Source organism: Mycena indigotica, assembly GCF_014461135.1.
Source record: "Mycena indigotica strain 171206Taipei chromosome Unknown Mind.scaff0015, whole genome shotgun sequence".
Classification (NCBI taxonomy): Eukaryota; Fungi; Basidiomycota; class Agaricomycetes; order Agaricales; family Mycenaceae; genus Mycena; species Mycena indigotica.
This window is the reverse complement of record NW_023503014.1, coordinates 856441-883810: the sequence shown is the minus strand read 5'-3', so window position 1 is coordinate 883810 and position 27370 is coordinate 856441. Positions and strand designations below refer to the sequence as shown.

The following is a 27370-nucleotide window of genomic DNA, read 5'->3' as shown; positions in this document are numbered from 1 at the left end:
TTCTTGGTGATCAGGATGTCGTCAAGGTAGATCATGACGTCTCCGGAGAGGATGAGGTCCTGGAAAATGTCATTCATCATCGTTTGGAACGTCGCGGGAGAGTTTGTCAGGCCGAAATACATCACCAAGGGCTCGAACAGGCCTCGGTTAGTCCGGAAAGCCGCTTTCCACTCGTCACCTTCCTTGATCCGGACGTTGTTGAAGCCCCAACGGATGTCGAGTTTGGTGAAGTAACGAGCGCCTTTGAGCCGGTTGATGAGGTCGTTGATCAGCGGAAGGGGGTACCGGTTTTTGACAGTCATCGCATTGAGAGCACGGTAGTCCTGGACGAAGCGGAGTCCGCCGTCCTTCTTCTTGACGAAGAAGACCGGAGACGCCATCGGAGACTTGGAGGGGCGAATCTGGCCCGTCGAAAGCCCTTCCTCGATGAACGTCGAGCTCGCGTTGCTCGGGGGCGAGATGGGGTACACCTTGCAGTTGGTGGGCTTAGCGTCGGGGACGAGTTCAATGGCGTGGTCCCAGGCTCTCCGCTCCGGTAGCATGTCGAAGGACTCCTTGTTGAAGACGTCCTGAAACTCCTTAGCCCAGTCCGGGATCTCGGAGGGCGCAGGGGCGGAGTTCCTGGCGAAGGCTTCGGCCAGGCGCTGTGAGACAGTACTGCCAGCGCGTATCTCCTCCGAGGGGCAGAACGAGGTGTAGAAGATGCGGTCACCATCTTCAAGCTGACCATCGTCTTCATCATCGTCGGAATCCGGCATCAGATCAGGCAGGGCGGAGTCGTCACCGGAGACGGAATCGTCTCCGTCGTCAGGCCCAGAGAGGTCCATGGTGCAGACCGAGGGGAACGGGCCGGAGCGGAGTCGCTTCTGGAGCAGCCGGAGTCGCCGTAGCTCAGTCCGTTCAACGCGTTCTTCCTCGCGGCAAGTGGAGCAACCGCGGGGGCACCGTGTCATCTTGACCTCCTTGGTTTCCCAATTGATTTCCGGGTTATGCTTCCGCAGCCAGGAGTACCCCAGAATAAGGTCTTGTTTACCAAGATGAGTGACGGCGAGTTGAACATGCTCGGAATGGCCTTTGTAGCGTAAGACCAAGTCTGCGATCTGGTTGATGGAGCCGGCGTCGTTCGGAGTGCCATCAACGTTAAAGACCGGAATCGGTTGCGCCAGGGTGCGGACCGGAATGCCATTCCGAGCGACATAGTTCGTGTCGATAAAGTCGGAGGTGGCACCACAGTCAACCAGGCCAGAGAGCGAGAGCTTAAGCGCTGGTAGTGGACTCTAGCTCCAACGGGAGGTGGAGGGAGTTCACTCCAGGGGAAGCAGCGACAGTGTACTGCTTGGGCAGTTTCTTTTCCCAGGCAGTGAGGCGGCGAAGGACGATGACCGGAGTCGCGGGCGAAGTCGGAGACGGAGTCGAAACGGGGCGGGGAGGGTATGTCTTTTGTTTCAGGCTCGTTGTAGGGCAAAGGAATTGATTCGTCATACAAACAAGCGAAACGATTTACGGACGCGAACGAGGGCACACCAGTCACTCGTCGCGGGGGACAAAATCCTCTCCGGCCATCGACTCCGCGGCTGTTTCCGGCAGCGCAGCTGTGTCCGAGTAGCGGGCGATCAACTCCGCTAACATCTCGTCACCGAGTTGTTGGATCACCTCGTCGAGGATGTCCATCGAGCGGACATCGGCGGGGAGGGGGCAATCCCGGGCGAGATGGTTTGGGTCGCCGCACCTGAAGCAGGCGCGACGAGGAGCACCCCGAGCCCTGGTGCGATCCAACTCCATAGGGACGGGAGCTGGAGGCGCCGGAGCGGGGGCACGGGCTGCGGGTGGCATGACCGGAGCCACCGGGTGGAAGAGGGCCGGAGCCGGGATGCGGTTGACCAGAAACGGAGTCCGAATCAAACCGCCAGGCGTCTTGGGGGCGGCTGACTTGATCAGCTTGGCCCGGACCAGGGCCTCGTATTGACGGAAGGCCCGGGTGCGCCAGCTAAGGTAGTCCCGGAGGTCCGGGGGTCGTTCGAGGACGTGATTCCGTTGTTGATCAGGGGGTCAAGTCCGTGGCGGAACTTGGTCACCTTGACCAACGCGTCTTCGAATCCGGCGAGGTCCATCAGGTCCTCGAAGTCGTCGGTGTACTGGTAGACATCCTTTGTACCCATGTGATAGGCGGAAGTCTCCAGCTTGGAGAGAGCGTGATCTTGCTCATTCTCCTCGACGAACCGGAGTCGAAACTCGGAAACGAACAAGCCCCAGGATGGAAACGGAAACGGGGCTTTGCTTCCGTGGCGCTCCGCCCATTGCTGAGCGGGTCCTTCTGCCATAAACGACATGGCATAGCGGACGGCCTTTTCCTCGCTCGCCTCTCCGTTGACCACGAAGGCCTCAGGGGCAAGGCGGGCGTAGGTGCGGACCGCATAGAGAAAGCGCGGCCCGCGTTTCCGGTCGCCGTTGAAGGTGAACGGAGGGTTTGGTCGCAAGACCAATTTTGAGGCGAGGTTGATGTCGCCAAAGAGGGCCTCGGAATCGCCCTGAACCGGAGTCGGAGTCGGAATCGACGTCTCCGGGGTGGTGTTCTTTTTGGGGTCCGCCAGCAGTATTAGCGGCGGCAGCGGCAGCGGAAGCCTGGGTGGTGAGAAGAGTAAGGGCCTCAGTTAGGCGGTCGATTTTCGCCTCGAGTGCATCCAGCCGAGTGTCAGCGTCAGGAGTAGCTCCGGAAGGCATGACAGGTGCGGGGATGACAGGAGTGACAGAGGAGGAGGGGACAAGTGGTAGGGGGGGTGACGAGGGCGGAACGGACTCGTATTCCGAGCCTGAGTCAGCGCCCGAACCTAGCAATCTTGTCCGGTTGATCCCGTAGAGAGTTTCTTCTGCTGTAAGGGCAACCCCGGAGGCCTGAGATCAAGGTCCTAGCAGGGGAGGATCCAAAGAGTGAATAGAAGTAAGCAAATACAAGTGAGGCTGACCTAGCAGGGGAGGATCCAAAGAGAAGAAACTCTAAGGGTCCGCCTGCTTGGTAGCGGAACTATATACTGCGCTCTTGACGCGCCAAGGTTGATCGTTGCTCCGTGCAGTATGCCTGCGCCATGTCGCAGGCCAGGTCCCAGGGGGATCGCCAGGCGGGGGCGGCGATGCGCCTGACGGAGGCGGTGATGCGATCACCGGAGTCGGAGCCGGAGTCGGACCGGAATCGGAATCGTCTCCGAGGGGCCGAAAGGGAGGTTCCCCTGACATGAATAAAATACAACAGTACATGTCACATAGGGTAGGGTGGTTTGCTGAAGTGAAATTTCACTTTTTGGACTTGTGTCATTGAATTAACCCCCCTCCCTTAACACCCTTGACACATTGTTTTTTGACATAATAAATATTGCTAGATTAACTAACTACTTGTGTCCACAATGTATATATAGGGTGTTAACTGGTGATCTTCCCCTATCAGAGACCTTGATAGCACTATTATCCAGCTGCTTTCACTCCTCAATTGGTAGAAGGATATGTGTCAAGTTCACCCCAGCACCAGGGCTTCTTATAAGACTGACCCTGAGCTTGTAGTGCTTCTATATCATGCTTTCCAGCATAGTGCTAGAGGAAAAAAATTACAGGGCCATGTGTCAGCTGTCAAAGTCACAAGATCTCATTGACACATCATGATATAAGATCTTAATTAACCCTCCCCCACTTAAAGACCTTGCATCCTAACCCTTAAATATAAGTTAAATTAACCCTCCTAAGGGTGCTTAGCTTATTAAAGCCTTAGGCCTTAAGGCGAACACTGGTTTAGGAGCCAATACTCAGGGGATTGAATATTGACAAACACTTAAGCCTGTCGTGCAGCTGTGTAGTTATCCTGGATATACTTGGAAAAAAATTTCAATTGTTCCGATGCCAATATAATTACCGGAAATGACCAATCCCATGGCATCGTGAGAGGACTTGCTGATTGATGTCACCGCTCTAGGCCCTGGGACCACGTGGCGGGACCTTGTGCTTCCTTCCATCTTCCCCGATGTCGATGGGGACGCAACATCTACATCCCTCTTTGCGAAGAGCAAGCGACTCGACCGCCACGACTAACGCGAGCAAAACGCGAGCGCCACCATTCTGCTCGCCAATCAGGCCGAGTCAGCGCCTACGGCGTTTGGGCGCCGTTCTCGGACATGTCATCAACACACCACTTAGGCGCCTGGGTCGCATTTTCCTCCCTCGTTTGTTGCTTTCCGTTCCCCTCACTTTTCTCCCTCCCCCACGATGGCCACCGCCACGGACGACGCATACGACCGTTACTCGGCGCCGTCCCCGCCTACCTCGCCCTCCCCACTATCTCCTCTCCGCCACAACTCGACCAACCTGTCGACACGGGTGCCCCGCAAGACGCGCAGTATCCAGCTCTGGGTGCCTGGAGCGTTGGTGGGCTGCACCGTCCTGGCCGCTGCTGTCGCCATTGCGCACCACGTGTTCGACAGCAAGCTGGATGGACGCGCTGTTGATGACACCCTCAGCCAGTCGTGGGCGGGCAGGATCGAGATTGGGTTAGCGACGCTCTTCCGGTTCCTGTTCACCTTTTCTATCGGAGTGAGCGCGTGTCAGATGGTGCGTAGCCTTCCTTCAAGTTTCTCTGGCTTATGTTTGGGGATAGGCTTGGTACTATCTGCGGCGGAAGTCATGGTCCCGTGCGCACTTTTCGTTTCGTTGCTCTTGGTTGTCCTAACACCAATTGTTGGCAGTTCACGACGTTGACGCCCTCCTGGGCTCGCCGTCTCCTTTTGCCATTCCGCGCATCCTTACGCGGACACCTTTAATGGTCATAATGTGGGTCGCCTTGCTAGGCTCCTCCGCGATCACGATTCTCGCGCCATCTCTTTCTACGACAACGGCTCCTACCGCGCCCATGACGCTCACCGTTCCTACTTTAAACACGACCACGGATGCAATCATGACTGACATATTCTCCGGGTGCGTTTCACCTTCGCGCCTCAGCCGTCATTGACACGAAGCAGGTTTCAAGGCGGCTATGGCGCCATTACGCCAGAATGGGACAAGGCCGCGCTGACTTCCTTGCTGTCCACTGAGACGGTCGGATGGCCGATTCCCGCTGGCTGCTCTCCCGCCTGCAGCTACGACTTCACTTATGCGGCTCCAGCGCTTTCGTGCCGCGACCTTGCGCCCAACGAAATCTCGGATAATGTAGAAGCGCACTACCGCCCTATTGCGCGCAACTTTACCGACCCGCCAACGACTTACCTCCTTGCTTACGACGTGGACATGACCGCCGCGGGCTACCGCAAGTCTGCGCTCAACCTGACGATGCAGAATGCGTGGAATGTCAACAACAGCCTGTACACCTGGACGCTCGCATGGCTGCCGTATAACCCGATCAACATGGCGGGAAGCACGACACAGCTCATCAACGCTGCCGGTTCGTTCTGCACCTTCATGAACGCGACCTACTCCGCGGCGACGAAATACTCCAACGGGACGCAGACCACTTCCACCAAGGTGGTCGAATGGCATAATCCGCTGAACCTGACGTACAAGCGCGACACCACCACGATCGACTTCTTCGCCGGAAGTGCTGATTCGAAGACGATGTACGGCCCTGGAGTGGGTGGACACGTGCATCTAATCGCCATGGCGGATGCGATATCTGCGCATTTGGCGGGCAATGTAACGAGTAACGGTCGCGGCACTTTGACGAGCACAACATTGATCCCTGAGACGAACATCTTTGCGCCGTTTGACGACAGTGCGATCCTCAGCGGGCTGAATACTACAGTAGGAGTTACAAATGTCTCACTCGGTGCGAATTCTTTTATTATGCCCGAAGTACAACTGATTCCGGGCTTCAGCACTCACCCAGCTTGTCGCCAACGCCACGCTCGGGTTTGTGCGCCTCAATACCGGCAAGACACAAGTCTCCGCGCTGGTCGTCTCTTCCTCCTTGCACTATGTGTACCACCCCACCTCGCTCGCGGCAACCTACGCCATCGGGTTTGGAATTCTCCTCGTGCTCAACGTCCTTGGCCTCTTTGCGATCCGCACAAACGGCGAGACGTCCGACAACCACTTCTCGCGGCTCCTGCTCGTGTCGCGTAACCCCGAGCTGGACCGCATCGCCCCCGCCGTGGTGGGTCAGCCGGTGGACGGCGTGCCGCCCAAGCAAGTCAAGCTCCGCTTTACCCCGGATCTCAGCGAAGAGCATCCTGTCGAAGGCGCGTGGGTGTTTAGTGTCGCACAGGAAGAGATGATGGGTCGTGTGCGTCGCCGGACGATGAGCAAGGCCGGCGCCGAGGGGAGCGATGGGTCGTTCGAAGTGAAGTAGTTCGACTTCCGAGAGTCCATTTCTCAGCATCGCAAACTTCAGTTTAACCACGGTTACGATAATATACTCCCATCGTGCTTTATGAAACGATACATTCCAATATATATACACCGTCACGCTCTCCAAATGCAATGGCCAAGTGATGATGGCTCGACGTCGCTCTCTTGATGAAATGACAATGATTAGAACGGCAGAAGTTCTACTTCCGTCCGCAAGCCAAGCCTTCCAATGATCTTCAACACATTGTGGTCGACGCTCCCGAATTGCTCCAAGTCCAAATACATGTTGTGTGGCACCACCCGGATCGTAAGCAGCGGCGTGAACCCGGCCTCGGCCCATGAACGGAGGAGCGGCACCAGCATCGCAGCGTGGCGACAAAGCGGCCGGGCTGCTTAGGATACCGAAGGTCCGCCGCGTTCACACAGATCTCCAGGATGAGATGCGCCAGTGAGCCGCAGTGAACAAGCGGAGTGAGGAGGTCGTGCAGCCATTGGCCAGGATGGTAGTAGTGCGCTTTGCTGTCAAAGAGAAGCTGAAGTTGTATTTTCAGCGTTTTTAGTCGGGTCAGGTGGCCCAGGGCAAGTTTGCAAGTCTCCGCTGTCAATGTTCAGATGAAGCTGAGCAGGTCACCACGACAACAAAGACTACGGACTGTGCTAATGTTCCAGAATGATAGTCAGAGTCTCGACATCGAGGGCGTCACAGAGAAAACCTGCTTGTGTCGCTTCTTCACACTCCGTGCTTTGGAGAGTGAATTCCATATGCCGGAGGACAGATAACAATGTGGCGATGTACTGAATCATCTGTGTATCGTCAATTTTGAGGCTTAACGATCTGACTAGGAGACGATTCCGAGTCGAAGTTGCATGGATGGCCGGAGGGTTGGAATGTTCAACCATTGATTGCTCTTGGACACTGATCTCCCATAACGACAAATGCTGGAGTCGTGTTCGACCCGCTGAGCAGAGGACGCCGCGTAGGTCCGAGGGCTTCGTGAAGGAGACGCCGTGCACTGCCAATGATCTGATAGTTGGTTGGCCCATAGTGTGAACCAAGGCCGCTTGTGCCGGAGTAGAAAGCTTCCACCAATAGAGTGCAGTTCCCGCCAGATGGAATCCCCGCAATGTTGAATCCAGGAGGACCGTGTTCAGACGTTCGAAACGGAGAAGAACCTTGGGGAGCGCTTCTTCTTCCATCCACAACGGAATGGTGTCAAAGGCGCCCGAGCGTATGGTCAAGTGTCGCACAAGCTGACTGATGTGTGGGGATTCGTTCTGGAGGTCATCGAGCCTCGGAACACTGAATGGGCCAGCTGGGGCAAGCTTGGAGGGCGGCAAGAGCTCGAAAGACTCGAATAGAAGCCTTTGCGCCGAAGCGCAGAAGCTCCGAGACACCAGTGAGCAGGATTTGAGAGTTGCTGTATCATCTACAGCAGCCTGAGCCACGATGTCATCGATGAGCTCTTGAGAAAAAGTACCACCCGCATCTCGAAATCGTCAACACTGGCAGGGAAACCGGGAGTTCGTTCGAAAGGATGTTATCGCCTGATGGTCGTCACCATAAGCTTCTCGCAGATCTTTAACTTGAGCCGCCGCAACATTCATCATGCCACTCGAGAAAGTATCGTCGTAACTCGTTGTCACTTCCAAGGCGCATCAACAGACATCTTCCTGAACAATCCTACAGCTTGGCAGCGTGCTTGGCAACAAACGCCACACCACCACCCAGTACGACCTTCCCCGTCGTCAAATTCTTCGTCTGGAAGGCCAGCTCAATGGTGCCCCCCGGGCCCTTGCCCACCTCCCACGCCTGTGTCTCGAGCTTGTCACCCGGCTTCACAGGACTGGTGAACCTCACGCCAAACAGCTTCAAACTGCGCGGATCGCCCCCGCCGGCAGTCTTAATCAGGGCCCTCGCGGCGAATCCGAACGTAGAAAGACCGTGAAGAATAACACCACCGAAGCCGGTCTTTTTGCCGATCGCGGGGTCGATGTGAAGGGGGTTGTAGTCGCCGCTGAGCCGGAAAACGAGTGCCTGCTCGGTTGTAGTTTGGTCCGTGAAGGTGTAGTCGGCGAGCCTGTCTTTCGGGATGGGTTTGCCTTGTGGCGGGCCAGCGATGTACTTGGAGTATGCTTCGCCGCGCGCCTTCGCGCCAAGGTTGAATGAGGAGCTCTGGAGGGACAACATTGGGTATGAGGGTGCAGAGATGGAGGGAACGCACGTAGAGCTTTGCGTATGCTACACCGCTCGGGTCAAGCAACGTATTTTCCGCGGTAAGCACGATTCCGCTCTCTGTGACGATTGTTAAGAAGGACAACGGTAAGACACGACAACGCACTATTTTCCGCCACGCCGACATACTTTGTTGTCCATGTCCATCCGGGGCCACTGACAAGAGGAAGCTCCTTCAGAATCTGAATCGACTGGGCGCCGTGTACCTGAACAAAGTCAAGTCAGTTTTGGTCCCGGTTGACTCGCGTTCCCGCACCCCTCGGTTGGGGTCCAGCGGAGGCATAGACGGAATGGGCTTCGCCATTATCGTTTTCGCGAATAGGTTGAGCTCCTGCGAGTCGCCCTTGAACGGGAGCACAACGGGGTAGGTCGGGAGGGCAGCGAAGGAGTCGTCTGGGAAGGAGATGAGAATGCGGAGTAGGACAGGGAAGGGCGTACGGAGTTCTAAAGAGAGGTTAGCGGAAAAGACCGGGCCACAGGAGCGACGTACCATAGGCAATATTGAGGTCATCCGCCTTTGCGCCAACGCCAGCAGCATACGTGAGTAGGTCGCGCTTATTCCACGAGACCTATGGGTGTGACGTGTCAGCCGTGCCATACGGTAGAGGAGAAAAGGTGTGGGGCAAAAGAAGGAGAACGCACGGGCTTGGGTTCGAGCTCGAAGCCCACAACTTGCGAGAGGTCGGCGGGCATGGTGGGGGAGGAAAGGAATAGTGCTGGCCATAAATAAATATCTTTAAATAAATATTGAATATATTCTAAATATTATGGATATAATATGATGTTAGTGAGGACCTTGAATATTAATATACCTGAATATAATATGATATCTGTCTAGGAATATTCAATTATACTTGAGTATTGAACTACTCTAGCATGTCGGCCGATAGCTGTCGTGACCCGTGAGTCGGCCGCTGACTGATAGATTATTCATCAGCATCTGATCAGCATCAGCATTGCCACTGCCACGTAGCATCGACCACGAGGGATGGCCACACCCGCCAGTCTGGAAGCTAGGCTAGTAGACCTTGAGAAGGCTATCAACAATCTGCCAGAACAGTCACGTACCGGCTGCAGGGATGCCCCAATTGCCAAGCACCTGGCACCTTCGACAAATGACGGTGTCATCGTTTATCCGACCCACGAGGAAGGGCCTTACTATGCCTTCAACCGAGGATGGGAACGTGTATTCTCCAAGAAGCCCAACGAGCCAGCCACCGGCCTCTACCCTCTCATCACTCGTGGTCGGCATGGTGTCATTTTGGCACACTCCTGGGCAAAACACTTCGCAGCCGAGGTCGAAGCAGACCAGAAGCAGTTGATACTGCTTCGTGTTGAGCAGCTTCTCTTGCTGATACAGGAAACGTACGCTGTTGTCCTCTGAGCTCATTTTCCATCTGATATCAGCCAGCATCCCCTGGATTATCAACGCTAAAGCTGCCAAGTCTGGGAAGAACGAGGGGCAAGCTGGTGATTCAAACGCGGTACGTCTCTATATTTGTACAGCATCTGTCATTGATTCTCTTCCCAGACGTCCAAGGCCAAGAAGGAGCTCACGACAGCAGAACTCCGAGAACGTGCCAAAGCAGCAGCGCTCAAAGCAGCTTCTGTGGTTGATGTTGATGAGGGTAAAGCAGAGGTCGACTTATATCTTGGCAATCTTTCTCCAGTCAAGGCTGATTTCGATGATCCTCTTGGCTGGTAGAAGGTTTGTACACTAACGCTATCTCTCGGAGCAAATAGACTTATGCATTTTCAGGAGAACAGTGGGACACTAGCTGTCTTAGCTAGTGTCGCACGGGATATCTTGGCCATTCCTGGTGTTAGTGTGTCTGTTGAACGCCTATTCTCCAGCCTGAAGCATACCATGTCTGATGTACGCTCATCAATGACAACGGAGACAGCGTCAATCGGTATTATTACGAAGGAATGGCTCAAGTCAGGTTTGGCAGATGGTGTTGACTACTTACAATATGTTCGCATTCAAGACAACTAGATTATATTTGAATATATTCATATCATATTGAATATCTGTGAGGAAATATGAATATAATATACTACAAATATAATATTCTTCCAAGTAGGCAAATATGATATAAATAAAATATAATATCTGAATTGCATATTATATTTGTATTTGGCCAGCACTAGAAAGGAAAGGGGAGAAGCGCGTGATAGTCATTTCATATAGGCCGTAAGCGCTCGGGGATGGTGAAGCCGGACCCGGTGATCGGCGATCGACTATCATCTAAATATCCGTGGCTGGCAGTGGCTGCCTGAAAGTAGGTGTTAAGGTGCGATGCCGATTTCGGTGAGTGGTCGCTATGGAGGGTAGAAATTACCGTAGAATGCAGCAAGCACCTTCCATCCAGAAAATTAGAATGTCATTCGGATCATTTATCCGATCACATGACATACATCAACCATATGACACGTAAGCCTCTTTTCCTTCCTCTTCCATCATGGCCCTGAGTGTGACCCCTCCAGAACTCTGGCTTGAAGTCCTCAAAACCCTCCCACGGGCCGATCTCATCACCACCTATGCAACCAACCGCGCGCTTTCCCGCCTGACGCGGCCTCTGCTCTTCGCCGACCTTAGCCTGCCGGCGTACGGGACTGACGGACACCCAGCGAATGAGCTGTTTCTACCTCCAGACGAGGAGGTGCAATATCTGCGCGGGAAACTGGGGTTCTGGACGTCACCTGCGGTGGCCCCGCTTGTCCGCACCTGCCGCGTGTTTACTTGGCGCGCGGCCGATAAGGAAGAAGACGAACTTGGCTATGCGGAGGATGACGACGAGACATTGGAGCTGCTTAACCTGCTGCTGGACAGCCTTCATGTCTTTACCAACCTCTGGCAGCTTTCGTTCGAGGGGGTAGTACTGCATACCCCTGCACTTGTCAAAATTGCCGCTACCCCTGCCCTCCGCCAGCTGACACTTCGAGACTTATCGCCCTATGGTGACACGAAAGACTTTGTCCCCACGGCGCCTCTCCCCCCATTGACGCACTTCGCCTACCTTGAAGGAGAGGACTACGACGAGGACCTTCTTGCTGGCTGGAGGCACTTTCTGGATCCCGCCCATCTGGTGTCCCTCAGGCTCGAATGCGACCTCCGTGCATTTACCGACAGCCCAACGGTAGTACCGATTTATCCTCGGGTCACATTCCTCGACTTGCTTCCGCCAAATGAGACCGTGTCTACGTCGGCAGTCGTAAAGCTGCTTCTCAAGTTCCCCAACGTGGTATATCTGGCCCTGCCGCGCCAGTTCGACGGACTAGGAGATGACGACAAGGATGCCCTAAGGGATGGGATCACGCAGCGTCTTGCGCGGGTCACGCAGCTCTCACTACCGCTAGGAATCACTGCCGCCATAGTCCCACTGGCTAAACAACTCACAACTCTGTCTCTCAACCTGTCGACGACGACGGTGGATTTGGCGTCCGCATTGACCGGACATGTCTTCGAAGGAATAATGACACTTTCCCTAGATATCGCGGAGGAGGAGCCTGATGCTCATGTGCTCTTACCGGCAATTGCTGCGACCTTCCCCGCCCTCGCCCGCCTCCGCATCGATATTTCCGCTGTAGTGATTCCCGAACAGAAAACGCGTGCTACTGTGGTGAGGCCCTGTCCAATTTCCATAATGCCCGACTGCTGATTTCTTTCCGCTAGGCGACCAACTTCCTCACGGTGCTCGCAACGCCGGCGCTGCTTCCTCCGCGCACCACCACCCTCGTCCTCTCCTGGCAGATCGACATTAAGGGCAGGCGCTGGTGGGATCCGGTCGAATACGCGACCCATGTGAAGATTGACTTCCGCGCTGCGCTGGATGCTATCCTCTCCGCCTACCCGCGCCTGCACCATTTTTGGTTCCATGGCGCTTCGTTCTTTGTCAGCACTAGGCGTACAGCGGACGGGGAGGTGCTTCGGCAGCAGTCCGTGGAACTTGATGCGCGTGGTAAGCCGTCAGTTTGTGGGGCTTTGGTGCGAATTGCTGATGGAAGTGTAGAATCACTAGATGCGGATACAGGGCCCGAGACCGCGCGGATCGAAGTGGAAAGGATGAAGGCGGAGGCTACCAAGTTCTGGGAGGAGAATCGATGTGCTTGATACAACTGGATTCGATGAATATACCGTAGATCAAGAGTCAAAATCTTGTCCCTCAGAACTCTGATTCCACCACGACAACAACAACCGGTTCCAGCGTGAACCCCAATCCAACGCCTGCAAACAGCGGATCCAGTGCCGCGCGGACGTCGTCCTCCAGGCCTGCTCCGCTGACCGTATCGTCTTCTGATTCCACACGCACGCCCAACACCACGGATGGTTTGAATGCGGTCCTGACCCACCCGGCAAGCACCTGTACTAATGGGCTGAGCATATTCGCAAAATTAACAGCAAAGGCATCGTCGGGATAGCCCGCGTCCTCCCCGTCCTCGTTGTCCACGATAGTGACATGCAGTCGGACATGTCCGATGTTAGTGGTGGGAGGAATGCAGGCTATCAGCGCGAAGAAGCCCTCGGCGTTGGCAGCCGCGGCCGAGACGAGGCCATGTTGGATGGTTCCCGATACCTCAACAGTGTGCAGCTTCATGAGATGGCGGATGTCCATGAGAGCAGTGTCGTCACCTGAGGGGCGAGGTTAGCAGCGTCGATTAGGGTATATCGCGATTCACGGACCATCGGCGACATTCACAGCTCCAGCAGAGACACGGAGCACGTTCAAATCGCGCGTGCGGCAGATGACAGATTCCTCAGGGCGGCGCAAGTCGTCCAATTGCTCGACAGAGATGTGTAACTCCCGCAAACCCGCCCAGTCGATGATTCGCGGAAGAAAGTCCACCGTGGACGGCCACATCAGCACTTTATCAAGCACTAAGGATTCAAGGTGTAGCGCAGAGAAGCCGTCCGGTGTAGATTCATACAGATCGGCGCTAAGCCACACATGCCGCAGCGAGAGGCTGCGTAGCGAAGATGTACCGCGAGTGCCCGCCAGCAGCTCAAGGAGCACCTCGATCTCGGTGAAATTGAGCGTGAGCGCCCGCATGGTCGGCAATGCTAGGATCGTCGCCAGGCTTGCCCGCGCCCCCGCATCGAAGTCGCCCCAAGTGAAGCTCGTGTCGTGATCGATTTGACAATCGATGACGAGCTCTTTGAGGCGCATGAAGCGCCCAATGACGACGGAAGCCAGAGGATCCCGCACCCAATCAGAGTTGTGGACCGTGATTTTCAGATTGCGGACATAGGTGGGGAGGTGCGGCGAGTTAGATAGCAGGCTATTCAGCTGCTCGAGGAGCGGCGGCTCGGACTCACTGAGGGTTGGGGGCAGGATAGTGAGTGAGTTAAAGAGCTTTTTTTGAGACAAGACGCAGACGGTCGACGATACGAGGGCGCAGGACTTGAGCGTTTTGCTGTCGTCCACACAGTCGATTATGCGCGGAAAGCTCGGGAGGGATGTTATCTGCCAGTCGTTAACACCTGTGAAGCAGAAATGTGTATCCCCGGAAACCTACCAAAAGGCATTGTGGTGGTTGGGGAAGAAAAGGTGATTGATGAATGTCACTAAGATGTCACGGGCCATGAGCATGATCCTCGTTGACTGATGATGTGAAGTCACAAGGGGCCAAGATCCGGGGTGAGACTTGGCGCGAGAAGAACTTTTGCTATATATATATATGTGAGCGGGAGCAGGTTCTGGAAGATTTCAGATTCAAATTTTCTCAGAAAAAGTCAATATGTATCCATTGAAGAAAGCTTAAGCAAAAAGCGGAAAGTCGTTATTACGGTATGCGCGTGGCTGGGGCGAACCGGCGGCTTGTGATGGATTGGTATTATGTGATGGATTGATCACCTCGCTACTTTATGACACACGCCTCGGGCTTCGGACATCCGGACCCCATCTCTGAAGACTGAGTCAGAGGACAGCTATATAAACCTAGAAGCATCTCCATGTACACACTCTTTCTTACCCTTGCAATACTACCTAGTTAGTTTCTGAACTCTGTGTGATCTCAAGTCGTCATTGACACTTACATCACATCTATCTTCCAGGGGCAACGGCTTGATCTTGTCTTACGGAAGTAGTCCAGATCTCTACAATGGCTTGACCTTGTATCAATCTGTCAGAAGTTGGACACTCAGCGTTGGATAGTCAGCAAGGTTTGGAACCATTTATCTTACACATCTTATCTTCCTAATCATCTGATCATTGATCACTGATCCAATCGGCACCCGATCTTTTACACTGGTGGACTCAGCCGGAACCTTGATATAAGACTATCAATGTGATGTCTACTACAATAACTACCGGAAGGGCATGCTCTTCTTCTCATAATCGCCATTTCCCGTACTCTGATCATCCCCCATTATCTTCTCAACAATCACATGATGATGATGCTCTCTTGGAACCTGTCTCTGATGATCTTCGCGCCACGCATCCACTCTTGGAGATGTATGGACCACTTGACAATGACCAACTCGACTTGTCCGTTGATCCAAATCGACAGGTGATCAGTGTACCTACATTCAGTGCACAACAAAAAATCTCTAGTCAGAAAAGCATGGTCACTAGGCAACAGGAGGCTCTAACTCTCGGAGCTCCATTCATCAAGAAAGACTACACCCTAGATCCTGATTGATATCTGGACGATATCCTGTCGGAATATCTGAGGATATTTGTTGTAGATATCTTGTTGTAATCCCTTGAATATCCACCAGGAATCCTACTGCCAAATCAATAGACTCTATGCTGATCCAGGGCTATAATCTCCTCTGGATATCTTTCCAAATATCAACCAAGACTCTCATTAGATTTTGCCATCAAATCCCTGCTCAGCTATTATGTATATTACTATGGGTCTCTCAAGGATTTTACGGCTAACTGTGCTCAGATATCCAGATTGATTCGGAATTATTATACAAAACTAAGCCAGAATATCATATCCATTACTCAGCACTGTCTCCATTCTCTGTTGCCCCGTCCCAGATTGCCCACCATTGTCCTTGTCACCCTCTCGTTCATCATCCGACAGCTCATGATGTGTCCGCTTACGGCCAGCACCTGCGGGATTTGTAATCTTTGGGCTCTCGACTCTTGTTGCTAATTTCCGAATGCGCTGCAGCCATTTGTGCTGTGGGGCCCGACATTGGTATCAAAGTGTACTTCCTTGGACAACTCCCCGTACTGCTTGATGTCCGCTTCAAAGTTTCCCTGCAATGCGCTGCGAAAACATGAGTGACACAGGTCAGAACATACGATGAGCCACGTACAAAAAATATACACCCGCATCAGTGTCAGACCGAAGTTCGTGGAGTTGTTTGTCCAAAATCGGCCAGAAGTCTCAGCCCTTGTTCAAAGTGAGTTGAGTGCGCTGTATGGACTGTCAGCACAGATATTATATTAGGAAGTGCACGGTCATACCATCAGTGCTAAACGCCAAAGAAACTGTAAGGTAAGCGGGCTCTCGATTCCCCAGCTGGCAAAGAGCTGGTTTCCGAGGCTTGCGATATCCGAGCCAGTGGCATCAATTGCGAGGGATGATTGAATTTGTGGGTGAAACCGAATCAGACTGGGAAAGACATCTCGAAAAAACACACGAACTTTTTCCTTAATGGCGTTCTTGGCAACCGAAAGCTGATGGCCGACAAGCTTCTCAAAGGCCTTGCTGACACTCTGTGATGCATCTTTGCCGGGGACTTTAGCAACTTTGTCCTGTCGCATGGCGTCCTGTCGGAACTGTGAGCGCAACGATGTTGAGTGGAAAAACACGCACGATGATAACTGCCTTCAGATTGCCTTCATAAAACTTTGTATTCGGGTCGACAAGAAAGCCTCGAGCATATTTACGCTCCTCAGCCTGTCCAGTGAGAAGAGAAGGGCAAATGCAATTGAGAAAGCATACCGTCAGCTCGCTATTACTCTCAGTGAACTCTTCGGTCTTCGGTTCAAGGAGCATATTCTTTACCTCCCTGATCTCTCCACGCAGCTCAAATATTGCCAGAGCTTGTAGATTATCGCGTTCATATGAGTTCGTTGCCTGCGCAAATGTTTGATGGTCAGCAAGCACACAAGCACGAAATGCCACTTACCCCACAGATCTGGAGGTATTCACGCTCGTGTTGAGGTGCAAGTTTGACCCGTTTAAGTTGGCGCTGACCAAAGGATGTCAGATCAGGAATGCGAGTTTGCCAGCTGGCATTGGAAGTCCCAGAAATAGACTGCATTTTGTCGTCATCGCCCATGCCACTCCGACTGCTGCCCGCGATTGGCAATGAGCTGCGGAATCCATGACCGGGGCTTGACGGAGGAAGATCGACCTGTCAGGGGAACCCCTGCTTCGGCCTCCTTCGGACCGTCCGAGCACATCCGAGGCACATCCGACCGGCGCCCCCTCGGACGCTCCGACCCACCCCGACCATCGTCCATGGCCTCCTTCGCCCGCACAATCACCGATGCGTCAAGACCCTCCCAACAATCACCTTGGGACAGAGCCTGCAACGCCGCTCAGGCCTTCTGCACTCTACGTCAGCAGTTACGGACGACCAGTATATAGTTGGCGCCCTAGCAGGCGGACCCTTAGAGTTTCTTCTCTTTGGATCCTCCCCTGCTAGGCTTTCGTCGGAGTCTCCAGGGTTGCCCTTACACGACCTCGGCAGCCTTTTTGGCGGCAGCAGCAGCAGCAGCTGCTGCTCTCTGGCGACCAAGTTCAAGGAGCGAGGGCATTGGTGTGGTAAGAGAAGAGAGTGTGTATGTGACACGTCACAGGGTCGCGTCGCTGACATACACGCCCCCTCGTTATCGCGATGCCGTCAAGCACATCCTCTCAGGCGGCTTCTGGTGGTGCAAGGGAAGCGAAAAATGGGTCCAGTCCAGCCCTGAGACACAGCAGCTTTTGCATCTTGACCCCGACTTGCAGCGTCATCTAGGGTGGGCCCCTCCATCGAGCGAGAAGCCTGGGTTCATCCAACTTCTTGGTGCCCAGACACATCCGGCATTCGGCTGGTCACAGACCAAAGCAAATCAGCATTGGTCTGGCAGGGGAGAACCACCGGGGCAAACCTTGTTTCGCCGCGAACTTTATGTCCTTTCGCAAACGGGAGACAAGGTTAAAGACGGCACTTGGGTGTTTGCACAGGATACAACACCTGTTTATCCCAAAACCCACTGTACATTATCAGTGGCAACCCAGCGGGTTGGCACTGATAACAGCCAGTCTTTTCATTTTTGCCTAAGTGGTAAATAATTGGTGGAGATGGGGGTGAATATCTCCAAAGTCCAAGGCCATTTTTTCGCCAAGTCCAACATGTAGGGGTGAATAAAGGTGAATAATTTGACACAGGCCATCAAGACCAAGTTCGCCAGTCATAGTCTGTGACAAGTGTGACATATTGTCCCAAAAAGGAAGTTGTTACTGATAGACATGTGAGCTGGTCTTGATGCCTGTATCATGCTGTTATACACCTGTCCTATATGGTAATAGGCATTTTTGAAATTCCAAGAAAGGAAATAAATACTGTTTGATGATACAGTCATCAGAGTATGTCACACATTGTCACAAAATCAAAGTTATATATTTTGACCATATGAACAACTTTCATTAAGTAACCTATAGTGCCAGCTAAATGGGTGCATCACTACTTGTTAATCAGTACATGATCTCTGACTTATAATATGATATCTCAATGAGTAAATAAGATAGAGACCCAATAGCAGCACTACCGATGATACCTAAATGAGATGATCAATATCCTTCACAATATAGGATCATCAGCACATCTATACTGACTTATAATCATCTATCAAACATTTTAATCTAGCCATACTGTAGCATTTTGGTGTGACATCGGCGCCGAAATGAAATTTTCGGCGTCTGGCGGCTCCAAGTGTGACCGCCGAAAATTTTGGGCAGATTTCGCCAGCCAAAAAATGGTACATCAGCTGAGGGAATTCGGCGTCTAGGCTGTCGAGTGTGACCGCCGAAAAAATTTTGGCATTTTAAGGCCGGTGTGACGCGTGACCGCCGAATTGAATAAAATGCTACAGTATCTCCACCAGTTCATTATGGATTTAGATGATTGTTTCACTAGTAGGTAGGTGGTTAATATTCTCCTGATATAGGCTGATATTAATATAGTTTAATATCTCTAGACTACACTGTTATCCCACTTTTCCATGGGTTTTCTGGCCTTAAGTTGAATCAAAAACAATGATGACTTGATATCTAGGTGAGTAATGGATGGATAATTGGGATATAAGTTGTGTTATAGTCTGTTGGATCTCTATAATAGCTTGTCAAGACATATATATTTTTAAATATCCTATATGCCTGTATAGATGTCATATATGCCAGTATTACAATCTCCTAATAACTCACTCAGAGGTCAGGTATCCCCAATGGGATGAAGGTAGTAAGCATACAGAGGAGTTCCCCTAGGAGATTTGATGCCTTCCATGATATTTTGTTAATGGGATCTCTTGTTATTCTCCATTATACCCATTACTGCTATGACACAATATATTGATAATACAGCCATAATCTGCTGGTTGATTGTAGATCAAAATATATCAAGTTCGGTCAATGAGGTATATAGACATACCTACATACTCTGATTGATACAGGTCTGCACTTGGATAGAGACATGAGGCAGACATTCAATTACATTATACATTTTAGGTGCGAAAACTGGTTTACATGAATAGTGAGGTCTATAGACTCAGTACTGGACATTGAGATGCATGTATGGTGGTATTTGGATATCTACTAGGACCCTGTACTATAATTAGTTGTGGTTCTGGCATGTGTTACAGAAGGTAGCTGAAGAGAGGGTAGGTAGCCATAGAGCAGAAAAGAGTGTCTTTGCTATTACAACTGGTCAGAAATTAATTTCAAGTATGATACAAGACTTGAATATAGGATACTATAGACCTTCAAATAAACCTGTCCAGCACTTGAATTAACCTCATAGCTATTCTGGATCTCTCACAGTACCATTATCAGTGTTATCTATCCCAAAAATGATGAGTTCACTAGGGGCTGGTCTCTGTGAATATCATAAATCTGAGTATATCTCCTGGTAGGGGTCTCATGCACCTCCTGTAAAATGGTACCCCTACCCTCACAGCCTATCTGCATCCTAGCTTATATGGCACCCAAGGTCTCCAGGAATTGACTGACCCTAACACTTGCTCTGTGGTTGTGAATGGGTGTAGGTGTGCTAGACCATCCCATGGTATCATATCAAGTTAGATCATGAAATTCTATGCATGCAGTCCCAGTATATCAGCGAAATATCTCAACTTGGTATTCAGGCATGCTTGGCAGTAAATATATGAACCTAATAGTAGCAAAAAAATATAGTTGATGATGCTCAAGTATAGTTGGATAGTATACCTTTCAAATGAACTCTCTTCCAACTTTATCCACCCAGGCAAGCTGGGGATCTGTGCTGATCTTTCAACCATGATGAAGATTAAATGCCACTGATAAGTGAATGTATGGCATTGTCAGTGCCATATTCACTAGGAGATAGGAGGGTACATAATGGAGCAATAAGTTATAGTAACTAAGCTTACAAATCAGCCATAAAGTACTAGATATTCTCTTGTTTATGACTGAATGGTTAATAAAGGAATTATATCACATGATAATAATCAAAAGATCCATATTAAGTGATAATACTATTAAGACCCTTCTTGCTAGTGCTTGATTTGTGCATTTAACTCAAGTAACAAGCAAGATAGAAGCCCATCAGTTATATATGAGCCAGTAATTGGGCAGTGCCAATACTACTATTGAGCTGCCACTATAGGTCACTTGATGAAAGTTATTCATATAGTCATGATATACAACTTTAATTTTGTGACACTTTGTGACATGCTTTGAGTATTGTCCTTACAAACAACAAATTTCCTTTTAGGGAAATAGCTATATGATATTTTAGAACAGGACATAGGCAATAAAACCTACTTACATGTTTATTGGTGAAAACTTCCTTTTTGGGACAATATGTCACACTTGTCACAGAGTATGACTGGCGAACTTGGTCTTGATGGCCTGTGTCAAATTATTCACCTTTATTCACCCCTACATGTTGGACTTGGCGAAAAAAATGGCCTTGGACTTTGGAGATATTCACCCCCATCTCCACCAATTATTCACCACTCAGGCAAAAATGAAAAGACTGGCTGTTATCAGTGGGTTTTGGGATAAACAGGTGGGATACGATTACGCAGTTGCCAGTGCTCGGGCACGTAACTGAGATTATATCTGGGGGAGAGATGAATCCGGTTACCATCGAGCAATTCATTTGCACCGACCTGCAGCATCCGCAATTTGATTGGCCCATCGTTCGTCGGGCCGAATGGCGCCGAGATCATCCAAGGGAAAAAATCGTTCTTAGTTGTCAAGGCTGCAGAGATACGATTCGCCTGCTCTGTTCAGCACGACTGCGAGAAAGGGAGATGTAAGCCAACTGTAGCTAGGAAAAAAAGACAAGAGAGGGAGCTGACAACTCACAATGTCGAGTTGATCAAGCATACGGATGACGAGATATTCATTCTGAATCTTGGGTGCCTCCACAATTTCGTCGAGTTAACATGGGTCCTCCCTCCACATGCATACAAGCTGCGTTATCTTCAGACTGATCGGCTTGCTTTCCACAGGGCCATTGCAGAAAAAGCCCAGTCCACCCGAACGGCGGCGCGAAAGAAGACAGCCGAGAAGCGGGCTGCAACAGCCAAGGCCAAGAAGGCTCAAACGGCGGAGGCAGCTCGCATTGCAGCCCAGGCAGCGGAGATAGAAGCCACGCATGCGGCCAACGTTTTGGCAGGCGAATATGACGGTGAGGATGATGCTGAGGATGCAATGTCGGAGGATAGAGTTGATTTGGGGGCAGGGGAGGCTGGAGTGGAGGAGGAAGGTGTTGCGATGCTTGAGGAGCAGGAGGAGTCTGACTCAGATCCTGAGGGAAGCCATCACAATGACGATGCGTATATTCCGGGGCAGAAGCGTCAGCGAGGAGGTCGTGCTGGTCGTTGTGCTGGTTGTCGTGGAAGGAGAGGGAGAAGAATGTGATCGACAGCTGTCATGACATGGTGATGGGCACATGGCAGTGTACACAAAAGACTTTGTCGCACACATCTGTTGAATTTCCCGGGAATGTTATATTGAGATACATGGCAAATATCACAAAAAGCCCAACAATGATGTCTCTTAGAACTATATAGCATATCACTTGGATATCCAGCCACAAGAATCAGGAGTATCTATTCTTGATCTCAAACTGACATTGGAACGTGATATCTATGTGATTGCTCTGACGGATATTTCAGTGATATCTCTGGGGTTTTGGGGTGTACTTACTTGAATGTTGAGGGACTCCGCGCCGGTTATATGAAACATTTTCTGGCGAATTCGACATGCTCTCGCATCTTTTGAGCCTAGTGGAATGGGTTCCGCTCCTCGCTAATAAAGTCGAAAACTTCCTTGTCATACTTGAGAAAGTAATGTTCGAGAAGGAGGACATATTAGATGAAATAAGCTTGAAGGGTATTGAAGACATATCCGCTGCGATAAGAGAGTGTCAGATTCAATACTCCAGGAGTACAGTTTAGCACCCCAGCACAGTACTCTCATTTGCCACCACCCCAGAAGCCTTCAGTGATGCAAGAAATCATGCAACCAATTGTTCTGAAGTGCGAGTCAGTACCGCCAGTAACAATAATACCTGACTCATGGCCAAGGACCGTTCCGCCAGCGAATTCTAGCTCAACCCAGCATGGAATTGGGCCGCATTTACCTACTAGCTTCACACAGCCGTCAAGACCACCCCCCACACAGAGACCGACAGGGAACAATCAGCGGCAACCCTCAGGAGGTGCACAGAGTAGCTCAGCTCTGGAGGGGAACATGGAGTCAAATGACTCACCTGAGAAACTCACTAATCCGGCCAATCTCGCAAGTGAAATACAGGCAAATTGTGCGTCACTGGTAGCCAAACCCGCGCTGAACCGTAACACGCTCAGACGATTAGCTTAAGAAATCCATGCGCGCAACTACCACATTACTAGTTGCGGAAGCATATGGCTTGTCCACCAGGCAGCTCGTTCTTGGGGTCAAGCTCCACAGAAACTGTTGCAATGATTAACAGTTTTTCGGCGGATCCAGTTCCCGTCATAATTGATTCTGGCTCAGATATCACCCTGATATCACGAAAAGCATTGGAATCACTGACCTCTCGATTGAGAATCAAGGCAGGACACAATATACAGCTCATCCAGGTTATGGGCAAATCCTTGATCTCCAGTTTTGTGGCACTAGACCTGTATTTCCAAGTTCACTGGCAATAGAACCCCTGGAAGGAGGACCCAAGACAGCAGAGCCACCGCCCGAACCGGTTGAGTGTGGCCAACTCCTTACTGAGATTGACATATCGCCTCACATTAACGACAGCTAGAGGAGGTGATAACACGGAACACGAAGGCATTTGGGCTGGACGGACGACTGGGGAATTACGCAGCCCAGGTAAAGATCCCTATGAAGCCTGGTGCGGAGCCCGTTTCTCTTCCCCCGTTTCCTGTTTCTCCAGCTAATCAAGAAGTTATCAACCGATAGATGGATGCTTAGATACAATTAGGGGTGATAGAGCCGTCGCGGAGTCCGTGGGCGGCCCCTGTATTCATCGTATATTGTGTGACTGATGTGACTGATTTAGACAGCCACACGTGAAATTTTCAAGAGAGATTTCCAGATAGCACTGTAATAAGCAGAAAACACCAAATAAACACTTGAACTTTTTTAAGGCAAAAATTATAGCTGAGGGTTCATGTTCTATCACCTTAGCTAAGAGCTAGCCTCCAAGCATGTTTTCAAGCTTATTTCAATCTATCTATAATGTATATAAGTCAACTGCTTCCCAGTCTGATGACATGATAGGAAGATCATCTCAGATGTCATTACATACATGTGACGATCAGTCATGTGACGTGACATGTAACACACGAATATTTTGTGATCCTTAAGATGAAAATGCTCAGAAAGCCAAACAACAGCTAGAAAAAAAAAAATAAGAAATAGTTTCCTAGAGAGGAAGGCATAACTTGGTGGTCTCTGGGGCAGATATGGAAAATTTAAAACCTACAATCTGCTCAGGACACTGAATGCTTCATTTTCTAGGTTTTAAAACAAGGGAATAAGGATGTCCCGCACGCCCGCCGTACTCCTCAGCACTCCCCATTCTTCCAACCCCTTCCCTTCACCCCTGCGGGCCCTACACAGCACCCATCCAATCTGCCCTGGGACCTGGCGGCTAGGGTGCTGTGAGTAATTCAAAAAGAATTACTCACCACTGTTTCGAAACCGGTTTCGAAACAGGCCCGTTTCGAAACTGTTTCGAAACCAGGCGGCTTGATGAGGTAAGTCGCCGCCGGCCGGTGACAGCCTGACGGGGCCGATGACAGAGGGGCCGGCTCAGTGAGCGAGCTGCACATAAATGCCGTCCAGCATATCAGAACACATGCTTAAGGGCCACACATGTGTCTGCAGCTACTGCTGCGGTTCCGGGAGCACGATTCACATGCCAGACACATGTCCGGGCATCCCGGATATGTCACGTGCCTGTTTCGAAACCGCGGTCGGGCTGCGGACATTTCAAAACTCACAGCACCCTACTGGCGGCTGTCCGATCCATCCCTAATATCTTAGCGTATAAAAACCGTACTTACAGGATGTAGTTGCTAGGCTAATACAGCTAAATACAGAAGTGTAGGTGGTTTGTGGAGCGCGTTCAGCGCTCCAACCTGTTTACACTTGTTGTCATGTTTTTCTCATAAATGGGTCTTGGGCTCCACTCAATGGGGTCGGGTTGTTCCCAGGCCAGCTTAAAATTTGGCAGGAGCCACAACAACAGTAAACAGGCTGGAGCGTCGAGTAGGCTCCACAAACCACCTACACTTCTGCATTTAGCTGTATTGTCTATTCTCCGGGCTAAAACCCCATCTTCGTGCTCCTCAGACCCACTCAAAGTCAGACCACCCGACGCCCCGATACGGCCCGAGCCCGACACTGACAATGAACTTAACTGGTTAGTTCTTGTTTGTTTTGAATGGACCAGAATGGTTATTCCAAGCATATAAACTTCAATCAGAATCTACTTAATTCTTGTCATTAGAGGGTATTTTTCAAAAAAAAATCAGATAACCTAAAACTGGTGTAAATCAAAAGAAGGTGTCCTAATCAGTACTTATGTGTGTTGGTTGTAAGGTGGGTATCTAACACAGGGCCGCGAGCGGCCACGACGTATACTGTCCCGGTTCGCCCCCGCATATTGAGTTTCTGTCGAGTCATGTTTAAACTTTTGCTCCCGGCCCCGCGACGAAACACACAACGACGACCACGACAGGGATCGCACGCGCAACAAACACAGTGGAAGATAATAGAATAGTACTTTTCCCTCCCCTCAACTCACAGCTTCACCGCCCCCACTTCATCCTCTTCATCGTCCTCCTCCTCGCCATCCCCCAGCGCAAACCGCTCCCTCCCGGGTGTCAGCGGCGCCATCGGACCAACACCCGGGGCCGGCGACCGACTCAGATGCGCCACGGGCATACTAGCGAGGACCTGCGCCTGGTGGCTCGCGGGGTTCAGCCCGATCGCCGCGTTCTGCAGGGGCGTGGGGGCGGGCATGTCCTCCATCGCCTGCCCCTGCCCTTGGCCGGCCATGACCTGTGCCTGGTGCGACGCCGGGTTGAGTCCCGCGGGGGTCGGCATTGGAAGGGGCACCGGGACGGGCATCGGGATCGGGCCGTGCGCGCCGTTGGCGGTAGCGGCGCTGACGACGGGCGGGGCAGCCATGCTCTGCGCCTGATGCGATGCGGGGTTGACATGCGGCTCTCTCCGCGTGCGCACAAACGCGTTCGGCCCGGGGCTTGCCGCCAAGCAACCCCTCCTCCTCCTCGACATCCCCGCCCACCTCCGCATCTCTCCCAAACCTCCTTCCCGCCCCTCCGGCCCGCATCCCGTCCCCGCGCAGCCCGAACCGCCCGCGCCCCGGCCCGCTCGTCGCCCACCAGTCCACCGCCATCTCGCCCGCCTCACGCGCATGGTGCACCGCCCCCGCAAGCGAGAAGCGCGGCACGGCTTCCATCCCGCGCAGTCCGAGCGCAAGCGTGTTGTAGATGAACCCAACGATGAGGTAGGCAAGCAACAGGCTGAAGCACGTGCTTAGAAGGAACCACAGGAAAGAGCCGAATGTCCAGCCTTCGCTGGTGGCGCACGCGTTCTGCTGCCGTCAGTAAAGGGGATGAGGGGAAAGAGGTCACGCACGGCGGAGCGCCACTCAAAAACAAATGCACAAGCCCTGTTGCCCGGGGGAAGCGCCGCAACCAGCCTCGGCGACCCTTTTCCTGCCGCGGGGTCGCACACAAACTCGATCTCCGCAGACCCGCGCAAGTTATCCACCTTCTTCCCATCGCTGTCAAGACATCTGGATCCGTCGGTGAAGACAAGGTGGGGGTACCCCGAGCGCGCCCCGAAAGTCAGCGTCGTGTTTACCTGTCTGCTCGGCCTTGAGTACACACACAGCGGGAAGGGGGCAAGGGAGACGCACCCGAGCGAGAAATCGCCATGCTCCCTCCTCGTAAACCCAGCGACCTTGGCAGGGTCGTCCACGTCGTCCTTTTTCAGCCCCCACGTCTCGTGCGCGACCGCTCCACACGCGTTGATCACGAGCTCCTGCCCGCCGGGAGTCTTGAGGCTGTAGTCCTTCCTGTTTTAAATCAGCCAAGCAAGAGGGAGAATGAAGGGAGGCCACGCACGCGTTCCTCAGCCCGCTCAAATCATAGTACTTCCCGGCGTTCCTCCCCGTACAAGCCTTCGCCTCGTCACCCAGCACCCCTACGCCCAGGCCCAGCAGCACAATCGCCGTCGCCGTCGCCGTCGTCCGCAGCAGCATCCGTAGTGAAGGGGGGAAGGAAGAAGGGTATGGGGCTGTGCTGCTGGCGTGGCGTTCACACGCTGCCACGCCGTCGTCACGTCAGCCCTCCCACGCAGGCAACTCAAGGGAAGGCCGCGGTCTACAGCGCAGTCCCTGCCCTGGCCGAGCCCCCGACCGCCTGCCGCCGGTTCGCCCCGGCCCCGCGCGTGTCATCGATTCCCTGCTTTCACCTTTTGACCCTTTCCTCCAGCGACCTTGCGCTGACCCTGACCGTGATCCGATCATCCACCAGCCTCGACCTCATAGTTAATTCTTTTTTTCATTGTGTATGTTAAGTATATTGACCCGTATGTATTCCCACGGTGCCAAGGGCGGGGCAAGGTTATAGCAATTGTTTGAACCTCATGATTACAGTATTATGTTGATAAACCTATGCCGTGCTAGGTGTCCCGGTTGCTGCCGGTGGGGTACTCAACTGTTTGAACAGCTCCCCAACTTTATCGTCCAGCATCTTCGCTAACACACCCTTCAGCTGCTCCTCGCTAATCCCTGGCGCCGGGGCATGGCTCGCCGGTGGTTCTACTCCACTCTCCAGGTTTGCACCATTTGCAGGGGCCTTTCCTCCGCCGTTGACAGTCGCATCATATTCGTCATCTGGGACAAAGAAGTTCGTCGGGAGTGTTGCGGGCATGATTGTCGTTGCGTCCGGGTCGGTTTTCTGGATAATGTATCCCAAAATCTGCATCAACAATCAGCATTCGTCTTCTTAGTACGGAGTATATCAACCTGGGGCCCGGGGATCTTCACAATAAATCCATTTGAGTACGCCTGGAAGCTGGCCGACTCCGAGCTCGAGCTACTGGAGCTGCTCTTCGAGTACGAGA

The 27370-nt window shown here is 52.1% G+C and overlaps 5 protein-coding genes across 5 annotated transcripts; 3 read left to right on the top strand and 2 right to left on the bottom strand.

The window, feature by feature from the left end:
* Positions 1 to 4248: 4248 nt before the first annotated feature.
* On the top strand, positions 4249 to 6319 carry MIND_01336500 (uncharacterized protein; the record flags this gene model as incomplete). Its single annotated transcript, XM_037369811.1, has 5 exons — positions 4249 to 4590; positions 4637 to 4670; positions 4725 to 4953; positions 4998 to 5797; positions 5847 to 6319. The coding sequence occupies 5 exons, from the start codon at positions 4249 to 4251 to the stop codon at positions 6317 to 6319; spliced, it is 1878 nt and encodes a 625-aa protein (XP_037213807.1).
* A 1680-nt stretch (positions 6320 to 7999) lies between these two features.
* Positions 8000 to 9244, bottom strand: MIND_01336400 (MaoC-like domain-containing protein; the record flags this gene model as incomplete). The annotated part of the gene is made up of 6 exons (XM_037369810.1): positions 8000 to 8491; positions 8541 to 8611; positions 8658 to 8757; positions 8808 to 8995; positions 9042 to 9120; positions 9194 to 9244. The coding sequence occupies 6 exons, from the start codon at positions 9242 to 9244 to the stop codon at positions 8000 to 8002; spliced, it is 981 nt and encodes a 326-aa protein (XP_037213806.1).
* A 280-nt stretch (positions 9245 to 9524) lies between these two features.
* Positions 9525 to 10329, top strand: MIND_01336300 (uncharacterized protein; the record flags this gene model as incomplete). Its single annotated transcript, XM_037369809.1, has 5 exons — positions 9525 to 9916; positions 9963 to 10035; positions 10083 to 10160; positions 10222 to 10259; positions 10311 to 10329. The coding sequence occupies exons 1-5, from the start codon at positions 9540 to 9542 to the stop codon at positions 10327 to 10329; spliced, it is 585 nt and encodes a 194-aa protein (XP_037213805.1). The 5' UTR covers positions 9525 to 9539.
* Positions 10330 to 11004: 675 nt separating this feature from the next.
* Positions 11005 to 12665, top strand: MIND_01336200 (F-box domain-containing protein; the record flags this gene model as incomplete). The annotated part of the gene is made up of 3 exons (XM_037369808.1): positions 11005 to 12174; positions 12228 to 12513; positions 12565 to 12665. The coding sequence occupies exons 1-3, from the start codon at positions 11014 to 11016 to the stop codon at positions 12663 to 12665; spliced, it is 1548 nt and encodes a 515-aa protein (XP_037213804.1). The 5' UTR covers positions 11005 to 11013.
* Positions 12666 to 25015: 12350 nt separating this feature from the next.
* On the bottom strand, positions 25016 to 26528 carry MIND_01336000 (PLCXc domain-containing protein; the record flags this gene model as incomplete). The annotated part of the gene is made up of 5 exons (XM_037369807.1): positions 26368 to 26528; positions 26160 to 26318; positions 25877 to 26108; positions 25464 to 25832; positions 25016 to 25414 (listed from the first exon to the last, which is right to left on the bottom strand). The coding sequence occupies exons 1-5, from the start codon at positions 26502 to 26504 to the stop codon at positions 25016 to 25018; spliced, it is 1296 nt and encodes a 431-aa protein (XP_037213803.1). The 5' UTR covers positions 26505 to 26528.
* Between the last annotated feature and the right edge of the window lie 842 nt (positions 26529 to 27370).